Source organism: Dromiciops gliroides, chromosome 2 (assembly GCF_019393635.1).
Source record: "Dromiciops gliroides isolate mDroGli1 chromosome 2, mDroGli1.pri, whole genome shotgun sequence".
NCBI lineage: Eukaryota > Metazoa > Chordata > Mammalia > Microbiotheria > Microbiotheriidae > Dromiciops > Dromiciops gliroides.
In genome coordinates, this window is record NC_057862.1 from 238809089 (window position 1) to 238827497 (window position 18409).

The 18409-nt window shown below is 41.9% G+C and overlaps 1 protein-coding gene across 2 annotated transcripts in view; it reads right to left on the reverse strand.

Moving 5' to 3' along the window:
- Positions 1-18409, reverse strand: part of PAPLN (papilin, proteoglycan like sulfated glycoprotein) — an 89868-nt gene that overhangs the window by 63661 nt on the left and 7798 nt on the right. For both annotated transcript variants that reach the window (XM_043982759.1, XM_043982757.1), the window contains exon 2: positions 9823-9891. In XM_043982759.1, the coding sequence (XP_043838694.1) occupies positions 9823-9888 (66 nt within the window). In that variant the 5' untranslated portion in view covers positions 9889-9891. The remainder of the gene's footprint in view (positions 1-9822; positions 9892-18409) is intronic.

The following is an 18409-nucleotide window of genomic DNA, read 5'->3' on the forward strand; positions in this document are numbered from 1 at the left end:
CATGAAGATGTGGGGCATTGAATAGTCTATCTCCACCAGGAGGAAGGGGTCCCATACAACTGCTTCTTTGAGCCAAGGGTTACATAATTTTTTTAAAAAGCAGACACTGACTGAGGAATGCTAAACAAATTGTGATACATGAATATGATGGAATATTACTGATTCAAAAGAACCAGTGAAATTGAAGAATTCAGAGAAGCATGAAAAAATTTATATGAACTGGTACAAAGTAAAACAAGCCAAATCAGGAAAACTAAAGAGAGAAGAGAAAGAAGGGCTGTCTGTATTCAGTTCCTAGCACAGCCCTGGAGAAAAGGTAAGGAAATATACTTCCTTTCCTTCTTTGCAGGGAAGAGGGTGGGGAGAACTATAATTCTAGAATAAGACATACTATCACACTTCAGACAATGTGGGTTAATTTTGCTGAACTAATTTTTTTTTCTTCTTTCTTCTTTCTTCTTTTCTATTCTGTTATAAACAATGAATGGCTTGTTAGATCCAGGGGGTGGAGGTTGTAGAAATGCCAGCAGTGTTTAAAAAAAAAAAAAGCTATTAGAAATATTTTCAGGAAATGTGATCTGGAATGGTAAAATATTAACTAAACCCAAATTCACATTGTTCAAGATCTTGTTTTACCACATTCAGAAAGTGGAACTGACTTGCCTAGGGACACATAACAAATCTGAGGTGGGATTAGAATTCAGTGGCATTAGGGGCCATTTGCCTTAAACTAACAAAGCTCTGCCCTTTCAATACTCAGAATATCTTAGTTGTCCAGGCACATTCCTGTGCCTAGGGCAAGGTGAAAAAATAACTTCTGGTGAGTTGTTCAACTACCTTGATACTTCAACTTGCCTATGGAATTCCCAATGCAGGTGGGTGCAGATAGCAGCCTCCATTCCTGTGCGAGCCACATCCACAGCCTCCCATAAATACTCTATAGGGGGGTGGCTCAACGAACATGTTAAGGGCCTTCCTCTCAATCTCTCGGCACTGAGTCACACCCCTCCCTGCTCAATGAGCTCCAGTGACTCAAACTTCTCGTTCATAACCACATTTTCAGTCTTCTTATATCCACCCACTCATCCCCAGGTACTCATCAAGTCTAGTGATGGGCCTCCTTGCATTATTGCAATAAGATACCTCATCTCCTGGCTCTGGGTAGTCTCCCATGCCTGAAGGTCTCCTCCTCATTGCTACCTTCCCTGAAGTCCCAGGTAAAATCTACCTTCTAAAGGAAACCTTTCCCAGTCCCTCTTAAGTCTAGTGCCTTCCCTCCATTGATTATCTCCAATTTATCCAGTAGATATTTTGTACATATTTTGTATGCATATTGCCTCTCCCATTAGACCGTGAGCTCCTTGAGATCCCAGACTGTAGGGGGAGAAGCAGGAGGACCCAAGTTCAAATCCAGCCTCAGACACTTGACACTTACTATTAGCTGTGTGACCCTGGGCAAGTCACTTAACCCTCATTGCCCTGCAAAAAAAAAAAAAAAAGATCGAAGACTGTCTTTGGCTTTTCTTTGTATCCTCAGGGCTTACAGTAGGCACTTAATAAATGTTCATTAACTGTCTTCTTATACTTTCCTCTTTTCCATGCACTCTTATTATCTGGCTACATTGACCTGTTTGGTATTCCTTAGATGGGATCAGCTCAGTTTCCTGGGGCTCCTTCAAGACTCAGCTCAAGTCCCTCCTTCTGCAGGGGTCCTTTCCTGGCCCCCTTCCCAACCCAACTGCTGGTGCCTCCCCCTCTAAGATTACCTGCCATCTACTCTGTGTATATCTTGTATGTATGTAATTATTTTTATTTTGTCTTGCCCACCAAATGCAGCTGGTGGCAATGTCGATAGAGTGCTGGGCTTGGAGTTAGGAAGACCTGAGTTCAAATCCCATCTTAAACACTTTTTGGTTGTGCAACTCTGGCAAAGCACTTCACTTCTGCCTCAGTTTCCTCAACTGTAAAATGGGTTATTGTGAGGATCAAATGCGTTCATATTTGTAAAGTGCTTAGCACAGTGCCTAGCACACAGTAAATGCTACATAAAGGCTTATTCCCTTTCCTTCCCTTCCCCATTAGATTGTGAGCTCCTTGAAGGCACAGGCTGTTTTTGCCCTTCTTTGTACCCTCATAGTAAGTACTTAATAAATGCTTATTGGGGGGCGGCTAGGTGGCGCAGTAGATAGAGCACCGGCCCTGGAGTCAAGAGTACCTGAGTTCAAATCTGACCTCAAACACTTAACACTTACTAGCTGTGTGACCCTGGGCAAGTCACTTAACCCCCATTGCCTCACTAAAAAAAAAAAAATTAAATTAAATTAAAATAAATGCTTATTGGCTGACTATACAAATAGAGAATAGAGTTGTTGTCGTTATTGTTCAATTGTGTCTGATTCTTTGTGACCCAATTTGGGGTTTTCTTGACAGAGATACTGGAGTGGTTTGCCATCTCCTATTCTGGCTCATTTTACAGATGAGGAAACTGAGGCAAACAGGGTGAAGTGACTTGCCCAGAGTCACACAGCGGGTAAATGTCCACGGCCAGATTTGAACTCAGGAAGCTGAGTCTTCCTGACTCCAGGCCTGGTACTCTATCCACTGCATCACTTAGCTGACCAAGAGCACAGAGACTGTCCATCAATTAACCAAATTCCCCCAACACCAAAGTTAAGAGTCTGGTATAGGGTAAAGAGCCTTGGACTTAAAGATAGACTTCCTAGATTTAAGACCTTCTTTTGCCATGGTGTGACCTTGGACAAGTTGAAGTTCTGCTCTAAACCTGGGAATAATGATATTTGAACTACTTATATCCCACAATTTCTGAGGCTCAACTGAGATGATAACTTTAATACCATAAAATGTTTCTTATAAAATTTTTCGAACTTGGCAAACACAAACATCTCCATATACAAAGAATAGAAAATAAGGACTGCAAATGAAACCACAAATCTCTATTATGTGCAGCTTGCATTTCTTTTCAAAAGTTTATAATAAATTAAATTATAAAATTCAAAATGTAATCAAAATGTAATTAAATTATAAAATTCAAAATGTAAATGTAGTTGGATTCTGCTTCTCTGTTTCCTTCTAAGCGGTCACACAGCCAGTAATTGTCAATTGTCTGAGGCTGCATTTGAACTCAGGTCCTCCTGAATGCAGGGCTGTTGCTTTATCCGCTGCGCCACCTAGCTGCCCCTTCTGTAATTTTTTAATTGCTTTAATAACCCTCTTTCTTTCCTCTTTTTTTTTGGGGCATCTCTATCTCTAGTTCCCCTTTCCCTTCCAAGCTCTACAATTAAAAAACATTATTTAAAAAAACCTATACAAACTTATTTTGAAATGCTTGAGTTCTAGTGGGTGGGGAATGGGAATGGAGGAGGAAGAAGTTGGAACACAATTTTTTAAAAAAATTGATGCTAAAATTTGTTTTTACATATATTTTGGAAAATAAAATTCTATTTAATAAAAAAAATGTGAAAAAAAAAACCTATACAAGGGGCAAATCCAAAAATATAAGTCCAAATCTGTACTTTGAGTCCCTCCCACATCTCTAGCCATGAAGTATTGCATAAATGTGAGTTGTGATGATTTTTATTTATGGATGTGATCTAGGTAAATCAGTATTTATCCATATCTTCTTCTAATTTACCAAAAATATGAGATCCTTGATCATAAATTAGCCATTAAATAAGTCATTTCTGTACATTCTCCTCCTGGGCTCACCTACTGAACTCTGACTCACACTAACATTTCTCCAGGGCCTACACTACAACCAAACCCCTACTCTGGAATCTATTGCCATTGTCATTTCTGCCTACCCGGTTCTAACACTAACACACACACACACCCCTCTGCCTCCACCCTCATTTCCAGGTTTAAAATCTGAAGTCAAGGGGGCAGCTAGGTGGCGCAGTGGATAAAGCACCAGCCTGGGATTCAGGAGTACCTGAGTTCAAATCTGGCCTCAGACACTTGACACTTACTAGCTGTGTGACCCTGAGCAAGTCACTTAACCCCCATTGCCCCGCAAAAAAAAAAAAAAAAGTTAAAAAATCTGAAGTCAAAGGGGATAGAGGAAAGATTGAGTCCTTTAGGGCTTAGGTAGTCAATCAGCCTAGAGTTTGAGTGTCCAAGCACTGTCAGACTCAGGCTCCATGTTGATAATGAGCAACAGGCCAAGGGATAGGGTCCAATCATGTGGCAGGATGAATTCTAGACCTAAAAGGAATGTCCTAAGTTTGTTACCTCCAGAGATCCCTTCCTTACCTTTGCTTCAGTTTTCTGAGGAGTCAGAAAGACATGAGTTTGAATCCCACATGAGTGATCTCATCTGGGCGTTAAGCAGCTTCATCCTTAAAATAAGGGGGCTTGATTCAATGATCTCTAAGGTGCTTTCCAATTCTAAATCAATGAGTCTATGACCCCATGACCTATTCATGTTGGGAAGCCCAATGAGGAATTTTTCAAAGAGGGCTTAACAAAGTAAACGGAACCTGAACAGTTTACACATTGACCATAATGATGTAAAAGGAAAAAGCAAAGAAAACCTCAGAACTCTGATCAACGTAATGACCAATCGTGACACCAGAGGAGTTGACGTAACATTACCTCCTGCCTCTGGGGAGAGGGGTGGTATATAACATGTGCAAAATCCTAACCCTAAGTCATTCATTTTCAGCCATGGTCAAGGGCTGATTTGTATTACTTGACTGTACTTCTTTTTTAGAAGAAGTCTATAGTTTGGGAGGAGGGAAAGGGGAGAGAGAAGAAGATTCTAGGAAATAGGAACAATGTAAGAAAAATGTCTTCTATTTTTTTTTTTTTAACAGAGGGGTTGAGGTACTGAGGGAAGAACAAGGAGGTTCAATGTAACCTGAATCTCATACTATACCTCCTGGGAAAGAAAGCAATTGGTAAGGAAGGTCTGATTCATTTGATCCCGACTCCTACCCTCCCCCTACTTCCCCACCCTCCTGTCTGTTGGGCTCTGGCAGGGGTTCCCGTCTCAGGCTAGAATCAGAAGCTGAGGGAGGGAGTCACTTTAGCTTCCCCAGACAGGTTCTGAACCTGGACCTCACACCCGATCCCACCCCAAGCCCCACCTCTGAGTCCAAGCTGCCTCCTTCTCTCCCTGACATAGAAAGAAGCAGTTCATTGCTGACATAGCCTGAACTGACGTCCCTGGAGTTGCTGCTAGCTAATAATAATAGCAAGTATTTGTTGCTGTAGTTAATGGTGGTGGTTGGTTGATGGCTGGTACTGTTACTATTGTTGTTTCAGTCATGTCTGAAGCTTTGTGACCCTATTTGGGGTTTTCCTGGCAGAGATCCTGGAATGGTTTGCCATTTCCTTCTCCAGCTCATTTTACAGATAAGGAAACAAAGGCAAAAGGGGTTAAGTGACTTGCCCAGGGTCACACAGTTAGTGTCTGAGGCCAGGTCTCAGGTAGATGAGTCTTCCTGACTCCAGGCCTAGCACTCTCTCTACTGTGCCACGTAGCTACCCTTGAGCAATCCTGTGAGCAACTAGATATTATTATCCCCATTTTATAGGTGGGGAAACTGAGGCTTAGAGAGGTCACTTGTGACTTGCCCAGGATCACAGAGCAGGTAAATGCCTGAGGCAGGATTCAACCTCAGGTCTTCTGAGTTCTAATTCATCCTTAGAAATGTATGGTTTGGGGAAAAAGACCTCTCACCTGAGGGAGAGGTATTGGGGTAATGAAAGATGGAGGGAGGAGGAAAGTCTGCTACAATATGACTTCCTTACTATAGTGAGGCCTCTTGATTGAACTGTGGGACTTTCACAGGCAATCCCAGATAGGGATAATCTCAATGAATAGATGACCACCCACACATACCCAATCTTCCCAAAAAAGTTCCCACTGCTTAGAGAACTGAGACTGTAAGTGACTTGTGGTTACACAGCCAGTTTGTGGTCCAGAATCTTCCAGGTCTGCATCTTCCAGGCTTCCAGACCAGCTCTCTATCCATTAGGCCATCCTGTGTGTAGTAGCTATAATAATAAATTATGGAGCTGAGCTGTATTGTCAGGAGATGTAGAGAACATCCCACCTATCACCACTACTGGAATCTATCGGGCTGCATTGCCATGGATCATCTGATCCTTACTGAAGCATCCTTTGCTTACAAGAAAAATTTAATTTCTCTTCTGCATTTAACAGATACAAAAAAGAATTAGTATTTCCATATACAAAGTAGAATGCAAAAAGATGATTGTATATGAAATCATGAATCTCTACTATTTACAATTTGCTTTTAAAAAGTATATGATAGGGGCGGCTAGGTGGCACAGTGGATAAAGCACCGGCCCTGGAGTCAGGAATACCTGAGTTCAAATCCGGCCTCAGACACTTAACACTCACTAGCTGTGTGACCCTGGGCAAGTCACTTAACCCCAGTTGCCTCACTAAAAAAAAAAAAAAAGTATATGATAGAGGGGCAGCTAGGTGGCTCAGTGGATAGAGCACCGGCCCTGGAGTCAAGAGGACCTGAGTTCGAATCCAGCCTCAGACACTTAACACTTACTAGCTGTGTGACCCTGGGCAAGTCACTTAACCCCCACTGCCTCACTAAAAAAAAAAAAAGTATATGATGGGGGCAGCTAGGTGGCACAGTGGATAGAGCCCCGGCCCTGGATTCAGGAGGACCTGAGTTCAAATCTGACCTCAGACACTTGACACTTACTAGCTGTGTGACCCTAGGCAAGTCACTTAACCCTCACTGTCCCGCAAAAAAAAAAAAAAAGTTTATGATAAATTCAACACCCTACTTTCAAAACTGTCCTGCTTATCTGTGCTTTCTTCTGAATTCCCTTCTATTCTCTTTTATGCCTTATCTTCTAATTGTTGGGATTTGGGGTTTTTCTTGCAACACTATCACTGATCTACCTGTCCCCCCAAACCAATAAAAAAAGAAAAGAAAACCCTTATGACAAATAAGTGTAGTCAAGAAAAATAAAGCCATATGCTGTCCATGTCCAAAAATATATATAGCATTCTGTCCCTCTCTGCGAAGAGAAAGGTAGCTTGTTTCATTATTGGTCCTCTGGACAAGGAGCTGGTCATTGATCATATTTCTAAAGTCTTTAAGAATTGTTGTTCTTGGGGCAGTTAGGTGGCGCAGTGGATAGAGCACTGGCCCTGAATTCAGAAGGACCCGAGTTAAAATCCGGACTTAGACCCTTGACACTTACTAGCTGTGTGACCCTGAGCAAGTCACTTAACCCCAATGTGCCTCACCAAAAAAAATTTTTAAAAAGAATTGTTGCTCTTTATAATGTTGCAGGTGAGGAGTAAGTTATTATCCTGGTTCTCTTTTTTCCACTCTGTATCAGTTCATACAAATCTCATACAATCTCATCAGTTCATACAATGTCTCCGACATTGTTTCTAACATTTCTTATGATGCAATAACATTGCATCCATATACCATTACCCCCAAATGATGAGCACTCTCCCATAGGTTCTAGTTCTTTGCTATAACAAAAAAGCCAATATAAATATTTTTGTACATAAATGCCCTTTCCCTCTTTCTTTGATTTCTTTAGGGTATAAGCTTCAATACTGGTATCTCTGGGTCAAAGGGCACTCATAGTTTAGTGACTTTTTGTGACTAGTTCCAAACTGCTTTACTGAGTGGCTGAACAATTTACATCTCCAACAGTCACAACATTATCCCAACGTCATGCTCCTCTTTGAGAATGAAGGACAGGGGGCAGCTAGGTGGTGCAGTGGATAAAGTACCAGTCCTGGATTCAGGAGGACCTAAGTTCAAATCTGGCCTCAGACACTTGAATCTCACTAGCTGTGTGACTCTGGGCAAGTCACTTAACCCTCACTGCCCCACCAAAAAAAAAAAAAAAGACAATGAAGGACAACAAAATATTGTCTTGTAGCCCCTCCAAAAATTGTCATTTTCCTTTTTTGTCCATTTGGTGGGTATGAGACTCGATCTCCTGTTTTTTTCAATGAACATTTCTCTAATTATTAATGATTTAGAACTTTTTTTTTCCCTACATGGCCAATGATATCTTGGATTTCTTCCTCTTCCGTTTTTTTAGAAGCAGATTTTGACTAGGCCTGAACAGAGCAATCAGAGCATCTTCCCAGTAGCCCATAGAGTAAGCCTACATTATTTAGACTTTCAAAAGTGAGAGAGGGGAAAGAGGAACAGCAGGAGCCATAAGACCATGAACCTAACATTGGAAGGGCCCTCAGAATCTAATACAGCCCCCTTATTTTATAGATAAGGAAACTGAGGCCTAGGGAGGCTAAATGACTTGTCCAAGGTCATACAGCTAATAAATATCAGAGGCAGTATTCAAATCCAGTTCCCCTGTCCTTTCCGCTGTACCATGCTGCCTCCCACCTACATGGAGTCAGGAAAGATCTTGGGCTCACTGGTTCTTTCTTTCTTTTTTTTTGGTTTTTTGGCAGGGCAATGAGGGTTAAGTGACTTGCCCAGGGTCACACAGCTAGTTAAGTGTCAAATGTCTGAGGCCGGATTTGAACTCAGGTACTCCTGAATCCAGGGCTGGTGCTTTATCCACTATGCCACCTTGCTGCCCCTTGGTTCTTTCTTAATGACACTGAATCCCTGGCTATACTTTCTTTCTTTCTTTTATTAGGGCAATTAGGGTTAAGTGACTTGCCCAGGGTCACACAGCTAGTAAGTGTTAAGTACCTGAGGCTGGATTTGAACTCAGGTCCTCCTGAATCCAGGGCCGGTACTCTATCCACTGTGCCATCTAGCTGCCCCTGGCTATGCTTTCTAATGCTGGTGGTACTTTCCCTCATTCTACCCAATCTTCATTCATCCTAACATCTCACTTAGTAAATGGTGATGATGATGATGATGATAATGAGAATGCCTGATTGTTAACTAACATCACTTAAAATAGCTCCAAATTTTCTTTCTTCATATCTTCTAGGAAATTAGTTAATACTAGACACTAACAAGCCAGAGTAATTTTCTTCCATGCAAATGAGCTGACAGTAGAATATTGGGCCTAGAGTCAGGAAGACTTGAGTTCAAATCTGGCATTAGACACTAGTCAAGTGACCTTGGGTAGTCATTTAACCTCTGTTTGATTCAGTTTCCTCAAGAGTAAAATGAAGTTAATAAAAGCACCTACCTTCCAGGGGTGTTGTGAGGCTATAACGAGATAATATTTGTAAAGTGCTTAGCACAGTGCCTGGCACGTAATAGGCATGATGTAAAAACTAGTTGTTATTGTTATTATTATTATCATCTCTAAAGAAGGTCCCAGAATGTAGGTGGACACAGGCAATGAGAGCTGCTACCCCAAGGGCAGAACAGGAAGAACAGTCATGTGGTTGGTGTGACAGATCCAACCACCTAATTCCTCTCTTAGGCATGTTGTCCTAGGATCATATAAGTATCAAAAGTGAGATTTGAACCCCCATGCTTTGACACCAGACCTAATATTCTTTCCATCGTACCACGGTAATACAGGGCTCAACTTGCCTCTGGGCATCTGGGTGATGTGCAAAGTACCTAAAAGGGGTCAGTCCCAGGCAAGAGTAGTTATGATCACTGCCCAGAGGCTCATGTGACTAGATCACTGGAACATAGTGGAAGGGACATTAATCCAACTCCTTCGTTTTATAGATGTTTTTACTGAGGCACACAGAGATAAAGTGACTTGCTCAAGGTCACACAACTATTAAGTGTTTGAGGCTGGATTGGAACACAGATCTTCTGATTCCTATTCTAGTGTCATATCGACTCTGACAGGCCTCCCTATTGGTTCCCAACCCTGCTCCCCCTCACTCACCGAAGATGCAGGTGATGGCGGCAGCAACAGCAGCAGCAACAACAGCAGAAGGGGATGCTTCTTCATCTCCTACATGGGAAGAAACATTCAGTAAGACCAGGGGTACAAAGCAGAGAGGGGAAGGACAAGGAGAAAACCAGCCTCTGTAAGAGTAAAAGTTCCCAATCAATGCCTCAGGCATCTTAGGCCCTTCCCCTCTCAGAGATGTCTCTGGTGTGTATCACAATATCCTCCCTCCTCTTTGTCAAAGTTTGTAGTAATATGGTGAAAAGGAATAACATGGGTGGAGCCAAAGCCAATCCCATTGGCTGGCAGGTAGAGGAAAGTTACCCAGAGGTGGACACAGAGGAGTTTTTATCCTACCCTACAGGCAACGGGGAGACATTGAAGCTTCTTGAGCTAGGCAGGCACTGACATCACCAGATAACATACATCAGAAATATCCATTTGGCAGCCGTGGAGGGGCAGCACTTGGAAGAGAGAGCCTGGATGCTGTGAGACCAGCCAGGAGCTAATGCAAAAGTCCAGGCAAATGGTGATAAGGGCTTAGACTAGAGTGCTTGTGGTGAGAATAAAGAGAAAGAAGCAGAGGTCAATGACATTGAGGAGATAGAAGAAACAGGATGTGACAACTAACCATATATCCAGGATACATGAGAGGGAAGAGCAGGGAATGACTCCTAGGCTGGGCATTCTCTAGCTCCATGACCTTGGGTCAATTATCGTACCACTTTGGGTCTCCATATTCTACCTTACCTGCAAAATTATGGGATTGGACTAGATAATTTTTGAAGCTCCCTTTTATTGGGCATTTAGCATTCTATTGGGGGTCTACTGGAAACCAGACTCAAACTAGACTTCCCCTGGAAACTGGACTCAAAACCCAAAGCCATCTAAGAGACTCTTATGAGACAGGAATCGGGATTGGTCTATTTGTGTCCGCTGGCCATCATAGACCTCTGACACCCATGTGTGAGTTGCTCATAATAAACGTTTCTCTATTATTTGCAATACTGGCCATCCCAGCATCATTCTTCAGTATCTCTTTTATCTCTGCTTACGGGGGGAACTTATTCTCCAGAGCCTTTCCTGGGACCCAACAACTCAGCACAGTGCCTGGGAGACCTCAGGTACTTAATAAATGCTTCTCCTCTTTTCTTCCCTTTCCCCTATTCTTACTAGGGCAGCGATGTAATATGTAAAGGAGGGTATATTTTATATTCCTGAACTGAAAATATAGGGAAAGATAAAAAGGGACTTAAAAACCTTTATGGAATAAATAACATTTTCCCTTGATATAGCCACCCAATTTTGAACCACTTTAAAAAAATCAATCTATGGGACAGCTAGGTGGCACAGTGGATAGAGCACCGGCCCTGGAGTCAGGAGGAACTGAGTTCAGATCCGGCCTCAGACACTTAACACATACTAGCTGTGTGACCCTAGGAAAGTCACTTAACCCCAATTGCCTCACCAAAAAAAAAAAAAATCAATCTAATTAATAACTAAAAAACATTATAAATAAATTAAATGTTAGCATTATTGCTCTTCAGGGTTTGTATGTATTATCTCATTTGATTTAATCCTAAAGACAACCCTGTGAGGGAAGTGCTATTCTTATCCCACTTTACAGATAAGCAAGCTGAAACCAAGAGGTTAAACTATTTACCCAGGGTCATACAACTAATAAGTATCTAAGGCAAGATTCTAACTCCAGGCTCTCCCAGACTTCAATTCTGATATTTTACCCTAGAACCATATAGAGAATTACACAATTACAGGGTTGGTAGGGAACTTAGAAATGGTAAAGTCCAATTCCTTCATTTTTATAAGGAAAGTGAAGCCCAGAGGGGAGAATGATAGGGCCAAGGTCATTTTGTTTGTCTTTGTAGTTCCTGTGCCTTCAAAAAATGCCTGGCCCATAGCCATTTCATAAATGCTTGTTCACCAATTGGTTATTAATGCCTGAAGTTCTTTCCTGGCCTACTACCTACTTGATGATAAAAGTACAGGGTGTCTCAAGTCTTAGTGTTGTCTTCAGCACTTTAATAGGGATACCCTAACTCCAAGTCCCTTTCCCTGCTAAATCAGTCAAGTCACCTTCTCATTCTGAGAACTACAGCAGAAGATGGTGAGTCTAACCCTAACTGGGTTTTCCCCACTAACAAATACAGAATTCTTTTCACTGTTTTAGGCCCCTGACTTCTAGGACCCACATTGTTGTATGTTGTTGTTCAGTTGTGTCTGATGCTTCAAGACCCCATTTGGAGTTTTCTTGGCAAAGATACTGGAATGAGGGGGCAGCTAGGTGGCGCAGTGGATAAAGCACCAGCCGTGGATTCAGGCGTACCTGAGTTCAAATCTGGCCTCAAACACTTGACACTTACTAGCTGTGTGATCCTGGGCAAGTCACTTAACCCCCACTGCCTCACTAAAAAAAAAAAAAACAAACAAACAAAAACAACAACAACAACAACAACAACACACACACACACACACACACACACACACACACACACCATAAAGCATCAGGACCAAAGAGAGTTTGGGGTTTATCAGAGAGTAACAAAGTGTTAAGGGTTAAAATTCTAGCTAAACTGTCTAAAATATCTAATGAGTGGTCGCCAATAAATTATAAGCTTTAGCAAGAGTTAGACTTTTAAGCATTTATTAAGGAGAATAAGAATTTGGTAAAGAGAGAGAAAAAGGCCTAGATTTCTATCTATTAAAGGGAGAGCACATTTCTAGCTCCCTTCTCCACCAGAGTCCAGAGGGAAAGAGCGCGAGAGTGAGCGCCAGTCTCTTCCTTCCTCCTCCCACTAGCTCGCGTCACTTCCTGACTCCTGGTCTTGCCCTCAAAGACCTTCCCTTCATGGGCAGAACTCTTCTACAGTAAGTATCCAGCAGGTGGCGTCATTCCAATCGTTACAAAAGCAAGCCTTAAAATTATTGACAGTGATATGAAAGATTGCTCCAAATCAGTAACAAGAAAGATGTAAAGCAAAATAACTCCTGCCCTGAAAATTTACAATAACAAAAGAAGAAACATTCAATATCAGAGGGGCTACATAAAGATGGGGCTGGGGCGGCTAGGTGGCGCAGGGAATAAAGCACCAGCCCTGGAGTCAGGAGTACCTGAGTTCAAATCCGACCTCAGACACTTAACACTTACTAGCTGTGTAACCCCGGGGAAGTCACTTAACCCCAACTGCCTCACTAAAAAAAAAAAAAAAAAAACTAAAAAAAAAATAAAGATGGGGCTGTGAATTGGTCTAATCACTCTGGAAGGCAATTTGGAACTATGCCAAGAAGGGGGTGAAAGTATCTATTCTCTTTGACACAGAGATACCACTCCGGCATAAACCCCAAGGGAGTCAAAGACAGAAATATTCCAAATACACCAAAATATTCGTAGCATTTTTATTGTCACAAAGAACTGGAAATAAAGCAGATGCACACTGATTAGGGAATGATTTTTAAAAACTGTAGTACATTAATGTAATGGAATGTGACTGTGCCATAAGAAGTTATTAATATGGAGAATTTGGAGAAGCATGAGAAGCCTTAAATGAATGGATACAAAAAGGTATAAGCAGAACCAAGAAAACAATATGCATATTTTGTCAGACTTAGTTGATATGTTGAATAGTTTTGCTGAACTGTTGGTTTTTTCCCTTGCTATTATTTTCTTTCTTTTTTAAAAAAAATCATTGTCAGAAGGTATGGCAATGAGTTGGGTAGGATTAGAGGGGAGGATACATTTGGAAATGGAGAAAATATAAAAATAAAACATAGCCTACATATTTTTTTAATTTAAAACAAAAATTTTAGGAGCTGTATAGAAGGGTCTACTCCCAAAGTATAGGGAAAGACTGATATCCCAGTCCCTCATGGGCCAGAAAGTTCTTGGCTCCCATCCAATTTTTAACTTTACAGAAGGATAATCAATCTGACTACTCTGAAGGTGTAAGGGGGGAGCTCTTTCCACATGAGGGGCTTTGTTCATTCTTTATATCAGGCCAAGTATTTGGAAATTCTAACATAAAGAACAAGTTCTTCCCCAGGACTCACCTCTCTGATTTCTTCCTCATTATACTTCCCGACAACATGGAGGCCTACTTCTAAATCTATTACTTTTTTGTAGATAGCAGTCTGAGACTGTCCCCTTTAATTGTGATATATTTTGGGCCTACCTCCCTTTCATAATTTGCTGACATATTCTTAGTATGAACTTTTTTTTTTTTGTGAGGCAATTGGGGTTAAGTGACTTGCCCAGGGTCACACAGCTTAGTAAGTGTCTGTCAAGTGTCTGAAGCTGGATTTGAACTCAGGTACTCCTGAATCCAGGGCCAGTGATCTATCTGCTGCGCCACCTAGCTGCCCCTGCTGACATATTCTTTATGCCACTTTTTTTTTTTTTTTGCAGGGCAATGAGGGTTAAGTGATTTGCCCAGGGTCACACAGCTACTAAGTGTCAAGTGCCTGAGGCTGGATTTGAACTCAGGTCCTCCTGAATCTAGGGTTGATGCTTTCTCCACTGTGCCACCTAGCTGCCCTTTATGCCACTTCGTACACAAGTCACAGCTGATACTGTGCAGGAAATTCCTTATGCCCACCATGCATCTATTAGCCTTTTAGTCACCTTCAATTTTGATTTTTTTTGAGTCAGTCAGTAAGTCAGTCAACAAATACTATCCACCCTCCAAAGAAAGAACTGATACTGATGGAACACAGACTGAAGCATGCTATTTTTCACTTTCATTTTTTTCTTTTATTCAAGTTTTCTTGTATAAAATTATTAATACGGTAATGTTTTACATAATCTTTCATGTATAACCCACATCTGATGGCTTACTACCTCAGGAAGGGGGGAGGGGAGGGAAGTAAGGAAGGATAAAAATTGGAACTCAGTGGATAAAGCACTGGCCCTGGATTCAGGAGGACCTGAGTTCAAATCCAGCCTCAGACACTTGAAACTTACTGGCTGTGTGACCCTGGGCAAGTCACTTAACCCTCACTGCCCTGCCCCCCCAAAAAAATTGGAACTCAAAACTATAAATAAAAATGTTTATTACAAAAGAAAAAACCTAGGTAGCACAGTAGATAGAGCACTGGGCCTAGAGTAAGGAAGACATGAGTTCAAATTTGACTTAGGACATGTCCTGGCTGTGTGACTCTGGCCAAGTCACTTAACCTCTGTTTTCCTCAGTTTCCTCATCTGTAAAATGGGAATAATCATAGCACCTACCTCCCAAAGTTGTTGTGAGGATCAAATAAGATAATAATTGTAAAGCGTTTAGTATGATGCCTCATACAAGAAATGTTAGCTATTATTAAATAGAGCCAAGGCAGAGGGGAGGAGGGGCCCTGTGTCTAGAAGTGGTGTTCCAGGGTAAGGAGAAGTAGTGGGCCCTGGACTGTGTACTGATCAAACTGCAAATTAAAAAACAAGCAGGAGCTGTGTGGTAGCTACAGTGTCTCAGTTCTAGCCCCCAGCCCAGTATGAAACCGGCAGAGTAATAACCAGGACAGAAATCCCAGACCAAAGGAAAGCTTACATCTCTTTCACTCTGAACTAGAAGTTCAGTGTTTTCCAGATAGCTGAGAGTGGTCGAGTCCAGCAGAAATTTACTGAAATTCTGACCAGGGTCAAGCTTACAGGCTTGCTCAGACGGAAACCCAGTGCAAAAGCTCAAACCCAGGCCAGGGTCGGGGAGGGTAGCAATCAAATTTTGCCATGGATCAGAACACTTTAGGAGCACTGAAAGCTTTCAGGTCCCCAGCCTGACCTGCCCTGAGATCTTGGAATACTCAATGACCTGAAAAAAAAAAAAAAAACAGCAGCAGGACCAGCCCAGACCTTTCTTCCAGAAATAAGCAAAGCACCAGCCCTGGATTCAGGAAGACCTGAGTTCAAATCCAGCCTCAGACACTTGACACTTACTAGCTGTGTGACTCTGGGCAAGTCACTTAACCCTCATTGCCCCACAAAAAAAAAACAAACAGAAATGAGCAGAGCCTGGTCCCAATATCCAGCATGAAGTCAAGAAGTGGGACAAAAGAAAGAGCAACCAAAAAAAAAGAATCCTGACATAAAGAACTATTATATAAAAAACAAGGATGTTTAAGACACAAATCCAGAAGAAAAGAATGATTCTAAAATATCTCTAAGCAAAGCCTTAAGGAAAAATACGCCTTGGGCAAAAATTCATCTAGAATTCCTAGGGGAAAAAAAAGCAAGAATTTTTTAAAGAGTTAAAAAATTTTTTTCATAAATGAAATGAGGACACTAGAGGAAAAAATAAGAAAAGATAGATATGAGAGTCATGGAAGAAAGAACTGTAAAGAGAATTTACAGCTTGGTACATTAAGTACAAAACCTTGCCTATGCAACAAAACTTTTGAAAATTAGAATGGACCCTGAGACAAGAAATATTAAAATGAATTCAAAAGATTGAAAAAATAGAAGAAAATATAAGGTTTTTCGGAGCAAAACCAAATGGCCTTAAAAACAGATACAGGGGGCAACTAGGTGGTACAGTGCATAAAGCACCGGCCCTGGAGTCAGGAGGACCTGAGTTCAAATCCAGGCTCAGACACTTGACACTTACTAGCTGTGTGACCCTGGGCAAGTCACTTAATCCCAACTGCCTCACCAAAACAAAACAAAAGAAACAAACAAAAAATGATACAGGAGAAAAAAGTTAAGAATCACTGGATGACCTGAAAGGCATGACTAAAAAAAGAACCTAGATATATTTTGAAAATTTTTTAAAAGAAAACTGTCCAAATCATTTCAAACCAGAGGGCAAAGTGGAAAAGGAAAAGATCCATTGGTGACCTCCTGAAAGAAACCCCAAAATGAAAACTCCCAGGAACATCTTAGCCAAAATCCAGAGCTTCGAGGTCAAAGAAAAAATGCTTCAAAGCAGCCAGAAAGAAGGAAGAACCTCAATCAGGATCACTCATGATTTAGCAGCCACCACTTGAAAGGAACAGAGAGCTTGGAATACAATAGTCCAGAGAGCAAAGGATATAGGCTTAAAACCAAGAATAACTTACCTAGTAAAAGTGAATATAATGGGGCAGCTAGGTGGTGCAGTGGATAGAGCAGCAGCCCTGGATTCGGGAGGACCCGAGTTCAAATCTGGCCTCAGACACTTAACACTTACTAGCTATGTGACCCTGGGCAAGTCACTTAACCCCAGTTGCCTCACCAAAAAAAAAAAAAAGTGAATATAATACTATCGGGAGAAAATGGGCCTTTAATAAAACAGAAAACTTCCAAGCATTCTTGATGAAAAGATTAACACACAGATCAAAGGAGAAGGGAAATATCTGTGTAGCAGTCCTATAAAATTGTCTTTATCTTCAGGGAGATCCTGAATGATATGTGAAGTATGGTTTTATGTTTTAAGTAGCTATTAGAGCTCCCTTATAAATTTTTCATGAATCAAATATTTCTTTTCTGGTGAAGGAATTAAGTAGTAATTGTGGAAATTTATTTTGATTTGGGGACCCTACCTTTGGGCTGAGATTAGAAAGCCTTAGGCCCTCATGGTCTCTTCTGTGTGGGAGGTGCTAGTGCCCCTCCCCCTCTACTTCAGCTGAGCCAAAAAGCCCCGTGGGCTGTACAAGACACCAGGTCAGACAGCTGGGGGAGAGAGCTCCAGCTCCCTCTACCCTGAGAGGATATATCTGAGAGATCCCAGGCTCATCCAGGCCAGGCTCAGGCACGCAGCAGGGGGCACGGGTCCCTGGAGCCCTAGGTATGGTATGCACGAGACACTCGAGCATCCCTGTCCCCCCAGCTGCAGCCCTGGCTGGCAGATTAGCTTGGGATGTGTGGGGCACAAAAAGCCCCGAGATTTGAGTGGAGAAAAGAAAGATATATATAGGCCTGGGAGTTAGATGGCAAAGAAGGAGGCCGAAGGACAAGATTAGGAGACCGGCAGAGAAGATTGAAGGGGGCTGACAAGATTAAGAGAGCAGAAAGGCTGGAGCACTAAGGGGGGGAGGGGGGCGGCAGAAGGAGATAAAACTAAGATCAAGAAGGGATGGAGGCCGATATAGAGAAGAAGGGCTGACAAGATGACTGGAACTGAGAAGGACACTGGAGCACTAGGAGAACGGAAGGAGAGGTCGGTGAGAGAGAAACACAGGGGTTCAGCGGTGGCAGTAAGGAGAGGAAAGTCCGACAGCTAGGGGGATCCACAAAGTGAAATGGGCTCAGAGTTAGAATAAAGGACCTGAGTAGTGAAAGTGGAACATACCCTAAGGCAAAAGGCAGCAACCATCCTTACTGTATTAAAAAAGTTCCAGGCCCAGCAGGTGGAAAGAGACACCCAGAACGCAGTCAGGTTGTACATTTTATTTCCCTGTATTCTTAATTTTAAATAGTATCTCATAAATAAACTCTGCTTCGATTATTTAGTTAAGAGGCTTCTTAATATTTTGCTTATCAATTTGGGAGTAGTGTGGTGGAACTTTATAAACGGCCCACATTAAATTAATAACAGTCAGATAGCCAGTCAGTCAAAAGTCCCCAGATTAAGTACCCCAGTCAAATTAGCCCCCTAATCAGGCC